General features: G+C 38.2%; 1 protein-coding gene across 1 annotated transcript in view; it reads right to left on the reverse strand.

The window, feature by feature from the left end:
• LOC118809003 (calcium-activated potassium channel subunit alpha-1-like) overlaps nt 1-22,811 on the reverse strand; it is a 189,437-nt gene that overhangs the window by 73,335 nt on the left and 93,291 nt on the right. Inside the window, 3 exon segments of the mRNA XM_036571914.1 lie at nt 1,501-1,612; nt 3,175-3,268; nt 21,981-22,042. Of these exon segments, the coding sequence (XP_036427807.1) occupies nt 1,501-1,612; nt 3,175-3,268; nt 21,981-22,042 (268 nt within the window).

Genomic DNA, 22,811 nt, shown 5'->3' on the forward strand with positions numbered 1-22,811 from the left:
TGCTCACAAAGACTAAAAACAACCACCATTTAATCAGGAAAATCTGACTTAATGGCAGATTTCATTGTCCGAATATGTGGGCGTGGTTCAGTTAAACAGGTAGCCAGACTGTCCAGACACAGATTCTGAAACCACTGACATCCTGAAGGCTGATTTTCTTTGAAACAGCACTGCACTCGCTGGAAAAGCCTGAGAAATCCGCAGCACAGCAGCTTGAACAATGGGAACATTTCTAGTGAATCTCCCTCTAATTCCTAAAGCCTGTGCCACAAATCCCAGCTGCTGCCAGCTAAGCTGATTTACTGTGATAGTGCCTTAAAGGGCCCATAACATTGAAAACGACTTTTCCTCACTTTTTAAAAAATAAAACAGGTATTATATTATATTAACATGTACATATAAACATTGTACAATCTTCAAAACGCATCCATACAGCCCATACATGGAAACTAAGCCTCCCGTTTTGATTTGACTGTTTTTGTGATGTCACAAAAAGCAATGCATTTGCATATATCCACCTATTCAGCCTGCAGCAGTTTAGCCCCTCCCATTCACACTGAAATCAGAGGGAGAGTCTCAGCACAAACTGCTCTATGAATGAGGGGAAAATTCAGTGCAGCCAATCAGAACAGAGCTCATTTACATAATGTCTTAAAGGCACAGCAAGAAAAACAGCTTGTTTAATTCTAAGGGGTGGAGAATTTGGAAAATGGTCATGTAAAAACTATGACTGTTTTGATGGAACATAAACTCTTATATACATCATAAGTGGACAAAATAAAACACCAGAAAAATGTAAGATATGGACCCTTTAACAACACGATGTTCAATTTAAGATATATATATATATATATATATATATATACACTTGGATGTAAGGTCTAGAAAAAAATCTTTAATTGGTTCATTAAGTTCTTCACACTCAAATCTAACATACAACAGTGGTTCTAAGGTTCTTTATGGGAACCAAAAGTGTCTCTGCTATGCTATCGCTCTAAAGCATCTTCATTTTCTACCAAAAAAATGAGAATAACTGACATAAAAGCATAAATGCGAGCTCCAAAGCTTATCTGAGAAATGACATCTTCTGATTTATGACCACGTCTAACCAGAAGAGTCACAATATCAAAATGTAAGCAAAACTTGAAGCATCATTTACTGGATTTGTGCAGATGCTGCCATAAATCTACGCGCTAACCCAGCCCAGACAACGCCAGTGGTATTTATCAGATGAAGAAGGAAAGACAAACATAAACCTCATTCATTTTCTGCCGTGCCGTACAGAGAGTGGCCTCTAGGTGGCGATACAGACCAGCTTTATTACCGGACACTCCCTTTCTCTGAACGCCACCATCTCTGAGACGTGAAGTGGTGTCACATATTCAGCTACAAATGCAGATATAAATGCTGATCTGGGATCATTTTTTGCCTTTTGCATGTTAATGAATGGGAGTGAGTGGACGAGCGAAATGCTGCCGAACCCAGATCAGTGTTACTCACCGAGCCAACTCCGGTTCAGATACACCGACACGAACACTGGTGGCACAGTGAAGAAATCCACCACCGAATTCACCTCCAGCCAGAACCACAGCTTGTCATTAGCTGCAATGAACTGAGAGAGAGAGAGAGAGAGAGAGAGAGAGAGACAGAGAGATAAAGCACCTTGTAAGTAATGAAGTAAAAACATATTGTTCAGCGTATGTTGTTACATCTGTACATACTGTAAGGGTACAATTAACACACTGTTCAGCCTGTATACACTGTATTTGGTACATACAGCTAAACGCCAGCAGCCTTTCTGTTTTAATTATTGTTTAGTTATTAATTTATTTAATTTTAATGTCCTGTTAATGTAATGTTCTACTGTACTCTATTTAATTTATTTCCCAGTTATAACGCCTGTGTTTATGAGAGTAAATTCGCTATGATTTCTTACTTGGCTGATAAATAAACAATTTCAATTCTGATTCTGATTATTCTTCTGTTTCTAATTCTGTTTTTTTATTTTGTTGCTGATTTTGATTTGGTTACTGATTTTGATTTTGTTACTGATATTGATTCTATTCCTGATATTGATTTTGTTGCTGATATTCATTTTGTTGCTGATATTGATTCTGTTGCTGATTTTGATTTTGTTACTGATATTGATTTTGTTTCTGATTTTGATTTTGTTGCTGATTTTGATTTGGTTTCTGATTTTGATTTTGTTACTGATTTCGATTCTGTTTCTGATTTTGATTTGGTTACTGATATTGATTCTGTTGCTGATTTTGATTTGGTTACTGATATTGATTCAGTTTCTGATTTGATATATTTATTCTAATTCTGTTTCTGATTCCAACTGTGATTCTGTTTACTATGTGTGTCTTAATGTGAGCGACTGCCGAGAGAGACTCCTTATAAGTGATTTATTGGCCAATAAAGCAATTCTAACTCTGATTCTGACTCTGTTTTTGAATCCTGATCCTGTTTCTGATTTTGATTCAGATATTGATTATATTCTAATTCTGATTCTGTTTCTGATTCTATGTCTGATTCAGATTTTGTTTCCATTTTTGCTTCTAATTATGTTTCTGATTCAGATTCCAATCCTGATTTTGTTTCTGATTCTGTTTAAGTTTCTAGTTATGTTTCTGATTCAGATTCTAAATCTGTTCTGGATTCTGATTCTGACTTTGTTTCTGATTCTAATGCTGTTTTAGTTTCTAATTATGTGTCTGATTCAGATTTCGATTCCATTTTTGTTTCTGATTTTGTTTTAGTTCCTAATTATGTTTGTGATTCAGTTTTCAATTCCGTTTTTGTTTCCGATTCTGATTCTTGATTCTATGTTAGTTTCTAATCACGTGTCTAATTTCAATTCTGTTTCCGATACTGTTTTAGTTTCTAATTATGTTTTTGATTCAGATTCTGTGGTAGTTTCTAATTACATGCCTGATTCAGATTCTATTTCCACTTTCGTTTATGATTCTGTTTTAATTTCTAATTATGTTTCTGATTCAGATTCTGATTCCATTTTTGTTTCTGATTCTCTTTTATTTTCTACTTATGTTTCTGATTCAGATTCTGATTCTGTTTTAGTTTCTATTTATTCTTCTGACTCAGTTTTTGAATCTTATGTTTCTGGTTCCTCTCTGCTGTACATTGTCCACTGTGTAAACATCCTATACTTACTCGCAGACCGAAGTAGAGCAGGAAGAACACATTGAACGCCATGTCGATCTGCAACGTGATGTCCTTGTCGAAATTCTGACAAGATTCTATAGGACTGTTCAAAGAAAAAGTCAAGAAAAGAGATTCAGTGAGCAAAAACAACGAGGCTGTATGTCTGGTGGAAAACATGAGTCTGTAAAGACTAAACTGTAAAAAACTGGACAGAAAAAGAAAACAAAAGGGAAGAACTTAGTCATGCATTTAATCCAGGCAAATACTGCACGTTTTAGCATAACAAGTTAACCCTTAAGTGACTGCATCCAAAAAACCAACGTGTTAAATGGGCCCATATTTATTTTTCAACACTGTATTTTAAGAAATACCACATTAACTACATAAAATTAACGAGGAATTAACCAATAGGACTCAATGAAATTAAAGACACACCGAAACACAGTAAATCCTGAAACACTTCCTTGCTAACGTTTCTGTTGCTCCATGTGTGAAACTGTCCTGTTAGTCATGCTAAAGCGGTGGACGGGTGCTGGGGCAGTAGGTTAAGGGTTAACAGCATGCAGGGAGTGCAGTGTCCTCCATGCTATCTAACAGCCATTAAATCTGCACTGTCATCCAAATTCAACAGAATTCTAACAGAAAAGACTCAAATCTTCCAAGAATTGAGCTGAATTGAAGAATTTAATTCAACTGAACATCTCAAATCACCTCAAAATCTCACCAAGCTTGCACAAAAAGCAGGATTATCCCATCCCAAAGAACAGAGTCATCAAATTAACAATGTTAAGAGGTACACTAAGTAAAATTTCGTGAAAAAATATATATTTCATGTCAATCATTTCACAAAAATAATGGGTAAAATGGAAAGACAATATTTTAATACAATGGTTTTCAAATTAATGATTCATCAGAGTTCACTGTTCGCTGTTTCAAGGCCAGACAATCAATAAGTCATGAAAGACCTCTGAACTCGCTCATATAAGGAATTCCTGGGCTGAGCTTTTTCTCGCTCTCGATGGGAAAAGATGCTGTTTTTGAAAATCGCTGCTGTGGACAACAAAGTCCCGAAGCCGATACGTTTTGTCCTACATACATCTGGATCCTCTCAAATATGAGGCCCATAAAGGAGAATCCCACCAGTTTTTCAACACATTTGTATAATTCAGTGGTTAAGATGTAAACAGAGTCGTTCAGAGTGGTTTGGTGTGAAACGCTCTGTTCTAGACAAACTTACTGAGTCAGAACTGTTCACAGTGGTGGTGATAGGAACCAGACGTCCACCTCTAAAAGCTCCCTCACAGAAAGTTACTACATGTAATGGTTATGAATTCACTGCCTGATTGTTTTATGGTTTTGGCTTAAAACATATTTTTTTAAAATCCATTCAAGTTGTATGCAAACGTTTGAACACCCCAGTCAAATATCAGGCTGCTGTTGATTTTCTAAGTGAAAATAAGTGAACACAACTCTTCTCCACAGAGAACACAATTAAATATCACATTTTTCTGCAAGTTTTAGCGCATAATTTCTATTTATTTGCTGAGTTTATATTCCAAAAAAATACACATAAAGTATAAATTAACTTCATTTTTTTATATATTTTTCCCCAATCTGTTAAATTCAGAAAATAATTAGTAACTGTGTATTAAAATGTACAGAAGTGTGTGTCTGTAGAGGATGTGTCACTTATTTTCACTTAGAAAATCAACAAAACATGGAATTTGACCAGAAGCCCAAACTATTATATACTATATACTATTATGTATTATATCCCCACAGAAAACATTTTTTTTCTCAGATTGAAATATGACGCACGCTAACACTACTGCGCACTGAACTGACATCATAAGACTGACCTCACTAAAATACCCCACACAAACCAGCAGGCTCTGTCCACAGTGGTAATTTAGAGGCTTGGGCAGGTCTAGGCTGCAGTTTAGTAGCTGTTATTGCCTATAATATGTGTAAATATAACAGACCATGAAATATAATCACTGCTGTCAGAAGAAAATCTCGCATCTCCAAAATGGTAACTTTACAGGAGAAGGAAAAAAAATACGGTAGCGTCACCTTTGTAAGCATCTATAAACACATTCATAACATGTTATAATGCATTCATAAGACATTATAAACATAGCTATAAATATTTATAAAAATGCATTATACGTTATAGCCATGTTTATTATGCATTATAAATTGTTAACATGATACATTATAAGTACTGATCATAACAAACTGTAAGAGCTCATAAGTCGTATTTGTCCGCTCTAAGTAAAGTGGAGCGTACTGTACTAAAGCCTCCTCCAGTATTTACTGAAGGATTTACTGAAACACTAAAACATTCACAATAAAGCACATTACAGGCTTCAAATGTCAGAGTTTAAACTAGAGCTGCCATCAGTGTTTTACCCAATGTGGGAAAGGTAATGTACACCACCGTTAGCTTGGTATTTGTCTTTACTTTACACTCTCCAAGCTGGGACTGACTTCTTTGGCACTGACATTATAAGATTTTATTAACACTATTTATAATGCATTATATTAACAATTCATAATTATAATAAATTTAATACATTAATACATTATAACATGCTATAAATGTGTTTATAGTTGCTTACAAATGCGACATTCATAGAAAGTGTTACCAAAAATACTTTACTTTTAATGTAAGTCAATGGAACCAGACTTTTCTCCAAGCAATTTTGGGCCATTTCTTTTGGTCCATTCATCATGAAATTTACATACAATGTAAAGGGTGACAGGTATTTTCAAATTATGTCAAAAATTGAAAATGGAGATACAAGGTTAATATGGTGTTGCATATACAATAACAATAGTGCAGATAATCCTAGTCTAATTCAAAGCGCAGGAGTGTCAAGCTTCTTGTATGCAGCATTATTATTATTCTGAGTGCTAAATGAGCTCGTCATTCAGAGGACCCAGTGACACAAAAAGGGACAATTTTCATTCATTTCCATTCATTTTCCCTTAAATAAAACCCAGAGTTCCTTATATGAGCGTGCCACAGAATGACCACCTGACCTCAGAGGGCTGTATCTCATATCTCTGGCTAAAACACATTACTTAGTGCACCTTCAAGTAAAGTGACTGAGTTCACAGGCAGCGACGTGCTTCATGACATCTTCTTTGCTGAGACAAACAAATATACTCGTATAATACCTATATCAGGATGACCAGAGCATTCTGGACCACTGTGCACGAGAAATACAACAGATAACATACAGATACAGAAAGCGGTTAACAGATTGAATTGTTTCGCAATTAGGGTGCAATCTGACCCCGCAGCGTGACATGCTGTTTGCTTTTGTCCTGATGACTGATTGGTCCCCTGTGAACAGACGGTACACTGTGTATTGCTGGACACACGACTGGTGCCAATGTAAACATCCCAACAGGCTCAAATACCCGCAGCTCTTCCCCTCAGCAGAGCTGGACTGGAATAAATAATGCATGTCTATCTGAACTGGGGTCCTCTTAGCAGGCCACTCTCCTCTATTAGAACATGTGTGGTGCGCTACATGTGGGCTGAACAGCTAAACCAAAACTTTGGCGAGTGAAATCATCTTTAATCCAGTCGATATATCATGTGTTTGCTACTCTGAGACTGTTGTATAAAAAAATGATACGATTTCTACACGTTTTATTTTTTTATATGATAATATAATTTTATCTAGTGAAATTATCTTAATTTATTGGCAGATAATTTTGCTTGTTTTAAGAAGTAATGCAGGTAATTTAGCTTCTCCCTGATAAAAGCACAAGCCGAAACGTGTTGAGAGGCTTTTTTGTCCACAGCCATATTATACTATAATAAAGGCTTTTATTTAATAAAGCGACAGTTTTTAACTTTTTTCTCTAGAATTTGAACTCCTGGCCACAGAGCACCTCCAATTCGACATGTTTATTTCCCCACCAGCAGCCTTCTCTGTTTCATTTAGCTAAAGACAAGTTTGCTTGTTTTTAGATATTCATGCTTGTTTGAAAATGTTTTAAATATATTTTTGCTATTATTATTTTGTTTTTGAAATAATGCAGATATTTTATTTATTTTTAGAAATAATGCAGATATTTTATTTATTTTGAGAAAAAATTACAGATATTTTACTTGTTTTTGGAAATAATGCAGATATTTTATTTATTTTTAGAAATAATGCAGATATTTTATTTATTTTTAGAAATGATTACAGATATTTTACTTGTTTTTGGAAATAATGCAGATATTTCATTTATTTTTAGAAATAATGCAGATATTTTATTTATTCTGAGAAAAAATTACAGATATTTTACTTGTTTTTAGAAATAATGCAGATATTTTATTTATTTTTAGAAATGATTACAGATATTTTACTTGTTTTTGGAAATAATGCAGATATTTTATTTATTTTTAGAAATAATGCAGATATTTTACTTGTTTTTGAGAAAAAATTACAGATATTTTACTTGTTTTTAGAAATAATGCAGATATTTCATTTATTTTTAGAAATAATGCAGATATTTTATTTATTTTGAGAAAAAATTACAGATATTTTACTTGTTTTTGGAAATAATGCAGATATTTCGCTTGTTTTAAGAAATAATATAAAATAAGTAATGTACATTTTTATGTTATTTTTTACTTTTAGTATTATATATATTGTCTATAAAGTAACAAGTAACTGTAAAACTCTTAAGTAATTCATGAGGTTAATTACTTGCTGGTTAATGCTGGTTAATCTTAATGCAGATACTTTGCCTGTTTTTAGAAATAATGCAGACATTTTGTTTATTTTTAGAAATAATGTAGATATTCTGCTTGTTTCTTAGAAATAATGTTGATTTTTTATGAGAATAAGGAAATAATTTTGAAACTGAAACAAGTAAAAGTATCTGTCCGTTAAACAGGAAAACTTCACTGGATATATTTACTTAAAACAAGACAAACTGTCTAAGATAGTTAGCTGTATCTGCTGTAACAGCACCACAAGCCTCCTGTGTATCATCCTCACACTGGACTGAATGAGTCTCAGAAACGACTGCAGTGCATTAAACAGTAAAGGCAGCGTGGAGCTTCTTTTACACAGCGATAGGAAACACAGCCGCTCACAGCTCCAATTCCACATACTGATCCATTTTACTGACCAGCGTGGACATGCGCGGTCACCACCTCCTCGGGGAGCGGATTTTAATCAGATAAACAGGGACAAACACAAACAAGGCGAATGATCAGAATGTTCACAACTGAAATTTCCTTTGTTCCTTATGTTCTCTGAGCAAAAGGCTGAAGAAATTTTGAGTGGTTAAACCAAAACTAAAACAAAGGCTGATGAGAGAGTTTTTATCAACCGATTTATCAGACTAAATTCACTCAGTCGGTCACATGACTACTGATTTTCAACAAAGCAACAGAAAATTCAACTTAGATTTTTTTTAAAGTATAAAAAATTTTATGTGACCAAACAAACTAAAATGGAAACTAAGAGTTTCTAAGAGTTTTATTCTCTTTCAATGTGTAACAATGTTTAGTTGTTGAACATCAATGAGTTAATGAGTGACTTTGCCAAGATACGATGAATAAATGCCTTGCATGTTTCACCATATGACCCTATCTGCAGCATTCCCTGAACTATTAGAGCGACCTTTACAGGGGGGTCCCACCCATTGTTCCAAATTTCAGCATAACTCAGTGTGTGAGATGTAAACAGAGAGATTCAGAGAGGTTTGGTGTGAAATGGTTCAGATGTCTTTACAGTGGTGGTGATAGGAACCAGGGGTCGCCATGACTACAACACAGATATAGACATTTTATTTACTATCCAGAACGACCAGTGAACCTACACGAGTCTTCTGAGCTTATATGGAATGTTGATGATGATAGTGAAAAGTCATGCATGTCTGTCATAAATGTATTTTTTTTAAAAAGTATATTTTAGTCCAAAATCTTCTCAAAACTATCCTAAAACAGTGTCTCAGTCATCAGGCAGTGAATTCATAACTATTTCATGTAGAAACTTTCTGTGAGGGAGCTTTTAGAGGTGGACGTCTGGTTCCTATCACCACCACTGTGAGCAATTCTGACTCGGTAAGTTTCTCTAGAACAGAGCGTTTCACACCAAACCACTCTGAATGACTGTTTATATCCGCTTAATTATGCAGAAATTTTGAAAAATTGGTGGAATTCCCCTTTTAATGTCCCCACTGCCTTCAGTGCAAATGACACAGCAGAAATCTGGGTTATTGTTCTTTCCCTGTCAGTTGCATTTGGGACATGGCTAACGACAGGTGTGCATTACACAGAAACCATCTTGCGCCGGGTGACTAAAGCCAAGCCAGTCATATAAGACACCCGTCGTGAATAATGAAGGAGGGCTAAGAAGTATGGGAGACTTCATCACAGACAGCGCCTCCACCACAGCACCGACAGTTTATACTGTAAAAATACATCTCTGAGCCCAAAGCAGCCACGGATTCAGCTGCGGCCCCAGCTCGACTAAATAAAGGCCAATTGTGAGCAAAGCAACCACGCCAGGATCGGAAGAGCCGCTGCAGCGCGGCCAGCCTGCGTGCTCTATTACTGCCTGATTGAATCAGGCTGATTTAATTATCTGATTTCTGACTGGATTAGATTTCTAATTTTAATTAAGGCGAAGCAAAGGCAGGTGGTTTTACCATGCTTCAGACAGAGCCAGAGGGACAGGGGGACGGGGGGACAGGGGGACAGCGGGGGTGTTAGCGACAAATCGGGGTCAAACTGATAAAAAAATAATTACGACGCAGCAATTAGAACTGTATTATATAAAGCAGGCAATTAATATCCAATTAGTTTGCGACTGCAGTACCATACAGAAAATACAATACACCATTTAGACGGAAAAAGAAACTTACATAAGCGACAACGTGACTCAGTAAAAATGCAAAAAGAATAAAAACAATTCACACCATTCTAAGACAGCCATGCCGAATAAAACAGTCAACTGCAGCTTTCTTTAAACCAAACAGTCATAAACGAACAGTAAAAACTCTTTTGTCCAGTTCGCTTCCGGTTTGTAAATCAGACACATTTCCATCTAAATACATCCCATCAATACATCCCATCAATGTGGATACAGGTTACTACCTTATTATCTGCCGAGACATTCCTGTGGATCCAGCTGTGTTATTGCTTAATGATGACTCCAGTTTAAATTTAACAGGAAAACAAATGAAGATGTGGCTCGCTGGTTTAACATCAGTTTAAAATCATTGCACAGAGGCGGCTTCCCCTCATAATAGTGTCTGACATGGGCTATTTCAACTGCATGGCATAGTTATGTTAGAATCGGCCACTGCTAGAATCAATAAAGCTAAAATATCTACTCTTGAGACGTGGAAACAGATTTGTTTTGATGTGATGAAAAGACTGGAACAAATGTTGTGATGGAATCTCATCCTTTTCATTAAATTATAATTAGTAAATTGTTAGAAAGGTATGTACAGAAAACGGGGATGGATGGTCCAGTGGGACGGGGAGGGACAGGGAGGGGAAAGGGGGTTGTTTTTAGTTTCCTTAAAGTTCTGTATTATTGTGATGAAGAGCTGCTTGTAACAAAACAAACAAAAAATTGATTTAAAATTATATATATATATATTCATTCCTATCAACACTACTGAAGGGAAAAGGCACAGCTCATCTGAGGAAGCTCGAAAACAGGCAGAACTAAGCATTTATTTTATGGCAACCGTGAAAAAGGATCAGTATGTTTAAGCTGGGAAGATTTGGTTCGAATCTCAAACCAGTATTAGTTTTTAAATCCTAAATGGTCCTAAATGGTCTCACTCATTCAGCGCTGAGAGAGCCTGTAACAAACAATTTAACCAAAGGAAATTACAGAAGGCGACTGTACAACATTATTAAGTGTCTTTTTGGTCAATCTGCATTCTCATTCTGCCCATCACATGATTGATTTCTTTCCCCTCTGATTGAAGTTTGACCACCACTGATCCATTTTAGGAAAAAAAACTATAAAAATGGTTACCAGGCCCAAAAATCTGCCCAAATCACCTGTGAACGTGTCTACTTGTTTTGTGTCTTGGGTGTTTTATGGTTTAGTTTAATGCGTTTTGTAACTGAGCACTTTTTAATGTTGCCTTGTGATTGTTGTCTGTGCCTTTGTGAGAAGCACTGGCACTGTTTACGTTTAATATTAATATCAATCTGCCAAGGGACTGCAATCTGGAGTAGGAAACTCAAGTCAGGACTCAAGTCGAGTCAAGACTGAGACCAGATGAAGATTTTATCATTATATATATATATATATATATATATATATATTGCTGTTGTCGGAAGAAAACCTCATATCTCCAAAACTTTATAAGAGAAGAAAAAAAACCTACTTTACTTTTAACTTAAGTCAATGGAACCAGACTGTTTATTATTTTGGACAATTTCTTCTGGTCCATTCTTCATTACATCAGAGTCCAGCTTTAAAACCTATAGAGAATATTTGGTCTCACATTAAACACAAACTAGCTCAGCAATGTTTCTCACCTGATTGGAGCCGTCAGTGCTGAGTGAATTCAGTTTACAATCAACTCAGAAAGAGGTGCTGCACTCGCCTTGTCTTGAGACCAAGACAGAGACAGAGAGCGAGACAAGACTGAGACTGTTAGTTTATGGTCTTTAGACTGAGACCGGACTTGAGTACTACAACACTGACATTTCCATCATGAAGTAATGATGCTGATTAGTGTTGTTGTCCCTGTCAGCTAAGCAAATTTAATGCTGCATTTTCAGCAAAATCGCTTCCCTCACTGTTGGCTCTGTGGGCGTGTCACTAAAGCAGATTGAGGTGTCCCGAGCTGATGTGTGGGTGGAGTTATAGGCTGTTGTTCCCTAAAGTGGCCTGTTTTTAAAGCTTAAAAACGTGATCTAATGTAATAATGTCCCACATTAGCTTATCTTTCTGCTTGGAAGTGCTGAATCACAGTGTGTGACGATGGGCGTGACACAGTCAGCAACCATCTGATTGATTGCCGCTCAGCTTACCTGCATAAAATTCATCCTGAATGACCAAGAGCACAAAGAGCTGGGTGAGCGCCAGCGGTCTGATGTTTACATTGTCTCTCTCACCACATTACAGCGTGTTATGACACACTCTGCTTGATGCCAATTATCCAAAAAACTTGAATGAAAAAATGCAGATACATGACGTCACAGTGTACGTCACATACGTTCTGCTTAGCATTTCAGCACCTCCAACTCAAAACGCCCCCCCCGGCGTCCCAGCCTCGGTTTCAGAAACGACCTCTTTCACTGTTTTAATGTCTTTTTATCAGTAAAAGCCAATCAACAGCTTTCATAACAGATTTTATTACAAAAAAACATCTGCCCTGAGCACGTCCAGCGGAGGAGACGAGCGTGTTTTCCATTATCAGCTCATCAGCGCTGGTGTACACGTCAAGCCTTTATCTGCTTCATCTCTCTGCTCTGTTTATGGGGCTGTATTGACTTTACTGGCCTGTTTCCTGCCATCTGTCGCATGGTGGCCACTGTGTCCACAATAAAAGCAGGCTGGGAGAGCAGGTGAGCCTAATTACATGAAGACGCTGCTCTGTTTCATCCTGACCATCAAACAAGGCCCCTCACAACAGCCCCGTTCCAGTTTTCACCCATTATAACAAAAACATGACAGCTAAAGAGTCAATGAAGGGCAATCATTGCAGCTAAATGGCTGAAAAGCCATAAAATGTGACTTCCACCGGTTTTTCTGGGGTCCATCAGTTTTTTTCTGTGCATTTTTTCAAATATGATTTACAAACCAAAATTAAACATTTTTTAAAAAGTATTTTTTTTACTTGTTTGTTGTGTCAACTGTGCAGGACTGTTTGATATGAAGAAAGCTGCCATTTTTTCTCAGCACAGTCATCTTTGTGGAGAAGTGTGGACTGTTTTAACAGCAAGGGTTTTTCACCTGACCCTCATTGCTCACTAGCAGCCCAACACAGAGACACAACATCTCACACAGAGGAAGACAACAGAGTCTGAGCTCATCTGGTAAAACAAGTAAAGGGAAAAATATAGCGTAGTTGATTTTATTTGTTAAATTATCTAAGTTAATTAACATTTTGCTACCACTAGGGGGCAGAATAAGGCTAATCCGATAAATATACCTATAAACTTCATGTAAATCTGGGAAAGTGGATGGATGTCTTACATAAAAAAGTCAATGAAAATGTACTACATCCTCCCATTTTTCTATAATAAAGGTTTTGGGCTGTAGGATGTGCTGATTGGGCACAGTTACTGAATCTCATGACTGGAATGATGAACAATTTCAGATATTCTTTGTTAAGAAAGTGAAAATTTGAATGAAAGATCCATAGAAACATTTTGGATCTTCCCATGAGCGCCCTCTAGTGCCTGATCGACTCAGGAGAGATTAGAAATTCTCAGCTCTCTGCTGTGAAACAACAGGCGAGATATTGCTCTTCACTCAGGAGACGGACCTCCTGCTGTGGCTCTTTCAAATCCAGCTTAAACAGGAGAGGTTTGTGTCCTTGTGAACGTGTCTACTTGTTTTGTGTCTTGGGTGTTTTATGCTTTAGTTTAAAGCGTTTTGTAACTGAGCACTTTTTAATGTTGCCTTGTGATTGTTGTCTGTGCCTTTGTGAGAAACATTGTTCTACCGAGGGACTGCAGTCTGTAGTAGTGACTTTGAGTCAAGACTGAAACCAGGTGAAGATGTTCTCATATATCTAAGGGGAAGTCCAAAATATAATGGTTTTTAATGATGGTTTTGGCTGGTCAGAGTCCAGATTTAAATCCTATAGCGAATATAGGCTCAGCAATGTTTTTCAGTTGTTCAAAGCCGTCAGTGCTGAGTGGATCAATACGGACTTCTTTCGATAAAAGACTGTCTGCAAATTTACACACAAAACTTCAACATTTAAAGAAATCAAAGGGACAAACTCTCCTACACTGACTCACTGCAGCTCATGAGCATCAAACAAAAATGATTCATATGATGCTTTTCACAATGGATGCTGTCAGAAAGCAGCTCTCAAGAAATCTGGGTCTGAGCCCCACAATAAGCCAAGGGTGACAGAGGCAAGAAAAAGACTCCCTGACAACATGAAGAACCACTGAGAGGAACCATGTCTGAAAAAGGAGAAACTCCCTAAGAGCATTAAAGAGTTTCCATAGTTTTGATTTAAAATTTTGAGGCGGTCATAGGAATATTAACTAATTAATTAGTGTTAACATTATTTATATTAAGATTAGTTATTAAGATTATTTGACTTATTTCTAGACATGTTTTACCTGTCTAGAAAATAATTTAATAATTCTTAATCAATTTAATCAATAAACTAAAAATAAACTGTTTACTTAAGTGCTTTTAATAAGAAAAATTATCTCACTATACTGGCAGATAATTTTGCTTATTTAAAGCACTTTTTTTAAAACAAGCAGAATTATCCGCCAATATTTATCAATATTTATCAATTATTAACTGGTTCCTGGATCTGATTCTATTCAGAGCATTAGTAATGCGTTTATGCTGATTATGTCTGGATTACACACAGCAATCTGACTCATCCCAAAGACGTTCACTGGAGCTTCTTCACTCTGACTCATCCCAAAGACGTTCACTGGAGCTTCTTCACTCCATCCCAAAGACGTTCACTGGAGCTTCTTCACTCCGACTCATCCCAAAGATGTTCACTGGAGCTTCTTCACTCCAAACTCATCCCAAAGATGTTCAGTGGAGCTTCTTCACTCCAAATCATCCCAAAGACATTCACTTGAGCTTCTTCACTCTGACTCATCCCAAAGACGTTCACTGGAGCTTCTTCACTCCAAATCATGCTAAAAGGTCTTCAGTAGAGAATCTTTACTCCAACTCATCCCAAAGACATTCACTTGAGCTTCTTCACTCCGACTCATCCCAAAGACGTTCACTGGAGCTTCTTCACTCCAAATCATCCCAAAGACATTCACTTGAGCTTCTTCACTCCGACTCATCCCAAAGACGTTCAGTGGAGCTTCTTCACTCCAAATCATTCTAGAAGATCTTCAATGGAGTTACATCATTCCAACTCATCCTGAAGAGGTGCAATCAGGCCTCATTATTCCAACTCATCCTAAAAGGTCAACAGAGGCCTTCAATAGAATTTTTCACTTAAACTCATCCCAAAGGTGCTCAACCAAGCTTCTTCTATCCAACTCATCAGAAAAATGTTCAACTAGGCTTCATCACTTCAACCAATCCCAAAGATGTTCAATCAAGCTTCATTACTCCAACTCATTTCAGAGTTGTTTTATCCCAAAGATGTCAATGGAACTCATCCCATATTCAATGAATCTTCATCACATGGTTTCCCAGACAGGGATTAGGCCTAATCCTGGACTACAAAGCATTCTGAATGGAGAGTTTCCTCTGAAAGGAATATGTGGTCCAGGTCATAGCTCTTATCCCTGTTGGGGAAACCGTAGTGTTTGTCTGATAACAATGATAAACTTCGACTGGACTGAACTGAAGTGAACTAACTTGTACTGAACTGAATGTTCCAGACAGCAGAAAGAACAAAGAGAGTCTGTCAGAAGGTGCAGAGAACTGTTCCACAGAGCTCCAGTGCAGCTGCTGCAGAAGATGCAATAGGACCTGGCTGCACATGGTTAGTTATGCTCCAGCAGGTTAGAGCGGCACGTCACAGCTCTTCGGTAGGGAGCGATCCGAAACCCGGCGCCCTCTGTAATTAAGAGACGTTTAACGTAACTAATACCCCACAGAAAGGTCAGGTCACACACAGGCAGGACTCCACACACACCTGAAGGCAGCAACCTGTCTATGACAGCTGATAAACAGGATATACGCTTCTCTCTTTAAGGCAAACTGACCTGGATACACAGTGACAGACAGATTCAGCGGTCAGCAGGCTATACTATATATAGTAGGGGTGCAGGAAAAAATCGATTCTTAGATGCATCGCGATGCGGACGTGAACGATTCTGAATCGATTCACAAATGTCAAAAATCGAATCTAAATATTTAATTTATAATGTAGTGTTGACGGAACGCAAAAGGCGGAACTGGAAGTGGGGAAGTGCAGCGCCCGGACAGTCTGTGGGGGCACATAACAAAAACACTTCTGGATGAGCGAGAAATCCGACCAGCTCCCTCTGCATTAAAGCCAGGTTAGGTCAGGAGTCTCAACACAAATGATAAGAAGAGCCATTTTGTCCTTTCAGCAAAAATCAAACATTTAATGTCCAGTATGTCTCAGTATGTGCTGATGTCCTAGTTTAGGTTAAACAATATAAACGAGAGTGCAGATTTACTCTCTACTTTTCCTCAAAACTAGAGCAGTTTCTTGTGAAATGTCTCTCAACATTCGGCTGTTTTCCGAGGCTGAAGTCGCTTCTCATTCTCCAGCTTCTTGTTTGAATTTTCCTGTTCCACCTTAAATTCTGACGGAGCCGCTGAATGTAAATGCGGCACCATTTAAGGTGGAACGAGGGAATTTGAAAGAGAAGCGACTTCATCTTTGCAACTTTTTACTGTTTGACAGTCTCTCGTTGCAGATTTAACTTGCCAGGAAAACAACTGCGCTGCTTATAAATGCGAATAACGCATCGTTGCTAGGTGACCTGCAGTCTGCACGCCAATTCTCAGTCGTTGGGAAACAGGGCTTTCGCGCTATGTTGCACACGACCCGTCTCGAAGATATTTTACTGATCCAGCAAACCTTTCTCTACAGCGAGACCAAAACCAAAGTTATAAAGTCACTAAAAACAGGGTAGGACGGCTGTAACGTGCTGTGTGGTCATCCATCACCACTGGACCTTATTTCACCGTAACTGCGCATTTTATCACAGATGAGTGGCAGCAGCGTCTCATGTGCTCAAAAGGCACTGAATAAGAGCCTTCCAGTTCACTCGCCACATCACTTCCATTTGATTTATTAATTAAGGATACTGGAAGTAAATTCATTATGGATCATTACAAATACTTTGTTTTAAAATTACCAAGTCGTCACACAGAGAAAAAAAAATGATGTATACAAAAAAAAAGATGCATCGATAATCGTTTTATAATCGCACCGAAGCCTCTGAATCATAATCAAATCGAATCTTACCCCTAATACATAGATAGAAGACCGTACTGTGATCATTACATACTGCTACTGTGACATGACTTGCACATCACAACGCTGTGACTCCATTGTGCTTCATTTTTGATTTATTACATTATTTGCAAACACCAGCTGTTACTTTAAATAAAAGCTCATTACTTTAACATACAATAAAACGTTTTTTTCATTCTCATAGAAAGACACCATTTGGTATTAATAGCTATTAAACATTTGAGCTATTCACATTATGTGAAAGTGTCATAATGAATGGACCTATATATACACATATATACTGTATATATTTTTGCATGGCGGTATATTCCATTCATCTCTAAATTATCGATGTTCATCTTAAATCTCTCTCTTTGCTGTTTCATTAGCTACTAGCTAGTGAGATTCTTGCCTGTGTTGCTATGGTGACCAGCTGTCTGTGCTGATCTTCAGTGTTAAAGGGTGAATTAGCAGTTCAACTCCAGAGTTTAAGACCATTTATTGTTAAACTGTGTTGAACGATCAGCAGAGCTTTATTTTACTGTAAAGGAGGATTATTTTATTTTTACCTACAAATCTAATTCAGCTGTGGAGCCACAAGAGGGCACTAAAAGAGCCGCATGTTGCCGACCCCTGCTCCTATGCCAAATGTTGTATACTGTGTATTGTACTGTACATTGTTTACTGTAAATGTACTATACTGTATGAGTATTGAGTTGAATTACATCTTCAACTCACTTACACCAGAAACAATTACCACCACCATGTTTCTGTGGCAATAAAAGAATCAATCAATCAATACAAACACACCCAGAAATTCATCTGGAACACTGACTGCTCAGAATGCTCCCAGAATGTAATGAAGTCTGTGACTGGCTAAAAGGCTCATCTGCACATTGCAGCCACCTACGATATCAATACCGCAAAGGCCAATACTGTGATAACAAATAACAAGCGATATATTGTGCAGCCCTATTGCTGAGTGCAGCTGAGAGGAGGCCAGAGGAGACAGACGCCTAAGAAATGCTGAGATATCAACTCCAAAAATAAAATAAAACCTTCAATACAACACCAGTGAAGTCAGATTCCCTGGTTCTGGCCTCCTGGGTGGCAGCGCTGCATGGAAAAAGCATCTTTATAGAGCTGCAGGAAAATTCTCTGACCTTAAACGTGCGAGTTATGAGAAATTTCAGCCACCGAAAATGGTCAAAAATAGCATGTTCAGTTTCCATCCGAATGAGAAAAGAGGTGTGTGTGTGTGTGTATATATATATATATATATATATATATATATATATATATACACACATATGTATATATACACACACACATGTATATATATATATATATATATATATACACTCCAAAATCTGAGGGCACATCGAAAAATCTAGGAATGTTTTCATTTAATCAAGTAAAATGAGGGAGTAATACTCAAAATTCTGCACTATTTCTAGCTCACTATTCAAATTAAAGCAAATTTGTGTCACTGGCCATTTTGAGGTTTTTGTACAAAAATGGTCAGATTTGTTTTTGGCCTCTTCCAGTGAAGCTCGTGTTCAGACGACTCTCAGGAGGATCAGATCCACGGATGAGACTGATGAGTTGTGCCACAAAAGGGGAGTAAACACTATGAAATTCTGAAATTCAGGTTAAATTTTTAAAGATCCAACTCCGATTGTTTATGCCCATAATAGAATTTGTAAAGAAAAACTTTGTATTAAACTAGAAAAGACCGTCATACCGAAGCACTTTCACCAGTGGTCTCAGACGTTTGGACCCCACTGTGTCATTTTCACTGTAATGCTGTATTTGGTCTGTATCGTGCAGTGCTGGTTACTCTGACCCACTCTAATTGATGCTGTTTCCTTTCAGACAGGAAGTCAGCCTTTTCCTCTTCCTCATCACTGCATTAGTGGAACACGGTGTAATTAGTAGAACAATCACATCTCTCTCACCAATCTGCCAGAAATTACAGCTAAACACCAACCGCTGTAATGACCACAGCGCTGGACCAGCCAGCAGCAGTAACCAGCTCCATGTACCCAGCTACACTCTTAAAATAGAAGTGCTTAAAAAGGGTTTTTTGGAGCAATGCCAGAAGAACCTTTTGGTTGAGTGGTTTAAAGAACCTTCCACTGAAAGGGAACCAAAAGTGGGGCTGCTGCGGCGCTGCTCAAAAGAACCAGTTTTAGCACCTGTATCACTACTACTTTATATAGCACAGTAAGTGTTATATCAGTATATTAACCGTACAATATCATCACCGTCATGAAAAAACCTTCAGAATCTCCAAAAGAGAGATTTTAATTTTTTTCCACCAAACTTTCTGCATAGTTAAACGGTTCAGATGTGAACAGAGTCGTTCAGAGTGGTTTGGTGTGAAACGCTCTGTTCTAGATAAACTTACTGAGTCAGAACTGTTCACAGTGGTGGTGATAGGAACCAGACGTCCACCTCTAAAAGCTCCCTCACAGAAAGTTACTACATGAAATGGTTATGAATTCACTGCCTGATGACTGAGACACTGTTTTATGATCGTTTTGAGAACTTAAACTCCATTCATGGTGGAGGGATACATGCAGGGCACTGTGAGGCAAAATAGTCCCTAAAGAAAACGTATTATTTCAGATTTTCCACTATTTTCCATCATCAACATTCCATATGAACTCAGAAGACTCGTGTAGGTTCACTGGTGGTTCTGGATAGTAAATAAAATGTTTATATTTGTGTTGTAGTCGTGGCGACCCCTGGTTCCTATCACCACCACTGTAAAGACATCTGAACCATTTTCACACCAAACCACTCTGAGTCACTCTGTTTACATCTCACACACTGAGTTATGCAGAAATTTTGATCCTCTGGTGCCCCTAGCACTTGGAGATATGATGCCCCGTCCCCACAAAGTCTGCAAACAAAACACTATCACAGACAGCACTTATCCTCTGATTATAAATTAAGATGTCACAGCAGCTTTGCTGGTGACTTGTCCACTTCATTTGTATTACACACTTTTATTACCTAAAAATAACTCTGCATATTTGAAAAGTTAAGGGGTTAATGCATGCATAATTATGTTTATTGGCTATTTATGGCTGGATTATCATACAGTGTGTAAAGCTGGGGTTACACTACACGACTTTTACCCCGATTTTAGCCCGATTTTCGGTCTGGCCGAGTCTGTGCTGGTCGGCCGTTGTCTTGAAGAGAATCGTGTCGTGTTTGAGGGGCGCAGACTCAGATTTACTGCCTCCTGATCGCGTTTCAGACCAGTCGGAGTTTATCAGACACGTTTGATTGTTTCGACCCGACTCTGAGTGTAATGTAGTGTAAACTGATCAACGACTCGATCTGAACAGATTCCTGCAACAGCCAATAAAAACAGAGAGCGCGAAAGAAGAAAATACAGCAATTAAACAAAGAAATAATGGCGAAAAGTCTCTCACGTGTGGAGCGACGCATTTTAAGGCACAATCGAGTTTATGTACCTTTAAAACTCTAAAAAATACCAAACCGATCACATTTATAAATGAATGAGTCTCACTTAAACCTGTTTACCTGCTGCTTCCTTACTGTTTCAGCGCAAACGGCAGAGAAAACAGCAGCAGCAGCTCCATGTTTGTTTATTTGCGTCTCCTGGTAACGGGAGAACGCGAGAGTTCGCGAGAGTACAGTGAGCTCCATTCGGTTCAGCAGCAGCTGAAAAGTCGAGTAGTGTGTGATTCCCTAATTGTTTAGTTTGGATCCCCAACATTTCAGCCGCCCAAAAAACTCCGCAAACACCAGTCTGATGGTGCGAGACGCCCAGTCTTTTAGAATCTGTTGAGGCTGTAAAAGTGGCCTAGTGAACCCCGAGGCTTAACAGATAATTAAAACAATTTTAAACATGTTCATGTTCTACCGGAGCACCCTTTTGGCCCTGCATCCCGAAAACAGTGGCTCTTTAAGAGGTCTTTGGTAAAGGCGACAGCTATATATAGAACCATGAACTCTCAAAAGAACCTACAGCAGTTAAGCTCCGCCTTCTCACCCTACACGTGACTTACACACATCAGTCTTAAAGGCGCAGTAACAAAAACCGCTGGTTTATTCTAAGGGATAAAGAGAGTCTGAGTGTTTTCTCCTCTAACACACCACTCTACCCTCACAGATGGTTTGTTTATGAGCTGATGATGCTGAATCAGGTGTGTTGGAACAGGAAAACACTGAAAGGTGCTGGACAGGCAGGGAGGGGGGCGGGGGGGGGAGTGATGGAGGGCGTTCTGCCGGAGCAGGATTGGGAAACAGTGCTCTAACTAATCACTGAATGGGGCATTAAGCAGGAATACTGAGCATCTGAATGTCCTTAGCTGCGTGTTTATATAATGGCTGGTACATCCTTAATCTGGCCAGCAAGGTCAGCGTGCAGAGGGAGGATGAAATGAGCCGCAGACAAATGAATATGGCCTGAAATGATGTAAGGACAAGTGGCTTATCTCTCGCTCTCTCTCTCTCTCTCTCTCTCTCTCTCTCTTATTCTCTGTCTCTCTCTCTCTCTCACGCACACGCGCAGAAACCCTTTGCGTCATAATGCCTCATTGTGTTGATCACCTGTGAGCGCTCTGGTGATGCACGCAGTTACACAGACATCAGGACAGTATTAGAGCTGAAAGGCAAGTAAAGAAAAGCATACAGTCACTCCTTCTGTCGCAAAGTAATGAAGGAAAACTCACTCAGAAGAGTCGATGAAGTAAATGACGAGGGCTCCGATGCTGAGAGCGAACACCAGCACCACCTGAGGAGAAGAAAAAGAGAACAGGACAAACACTTAATACTCTACTTAAAGGGGAATACCACCAATTTTTCTAAATTTCTGCATAATTCAGTGTGTGAGATGTAAACAGAGTGATTCAGAGAGGTTTGGTGTGAAATGGTTCAGATGTCTTTACAGTGGTGGTGATAGGAACCTGGGGTCGCCATGACTACAACACAAATATAGACATTTTATTTACTATCCAGAACCACCAGTGAACCTACACGAGTCTTCTGAGTTCATATGGGATGTTGATGATGGAAAATAGTGGAAAATCTGAAAATAATAAGTTTTCTTTAGGGACTATTTTGCCTCACAACACCCTGCATGTATCCCTCCACCATGAATGGAGTTTAAATTCATGTTTTAGACCAAAATATTCTTAAAACTATCATACAACAGTGTCATGTAGTAACTTTCTGTGAGGGAGCTTTTAGAGATGGACGTCTGGTTCCTATCACCTCCACTGCGATCAGTCCTGACTCAGTAAGTTTCTCTAGAAAATTGGTAAATTTCACTTTTAAATCAGACATTTTAATTTTTAAATTTTGAAAAACGTAGATTTTTAGTGAAATGTGCTCTCACTTCTTAATTTGAAGCCCGGCCTTCATTAATTCTTAAAAGATCAGGACCAGATCTGCTAAAGCAGCTTTATAACAGGTTAAGAAACACCTTTGTGTGAATGTAAATTCATTAAAGCCTATCTGGTGTGGCTGTAGCCGTGGAAATGTGCAGTAGGAAGCCGAAAACA

The sequence above is a fragment of the Colossoma macropomum genome, unplaced genomic scaffold, assembly GCF_904425465.1.
Source record: "Colossoma macropomum unplaced genomic scaffold, Colossoma_macropomum, whole genome shotgun sequence".
NCBI lineage: Eukaryota > Metazoa > Chordata > Actinopteri > Characiformes > Serrasalmidae > Colossoma > Colossoma macropomum.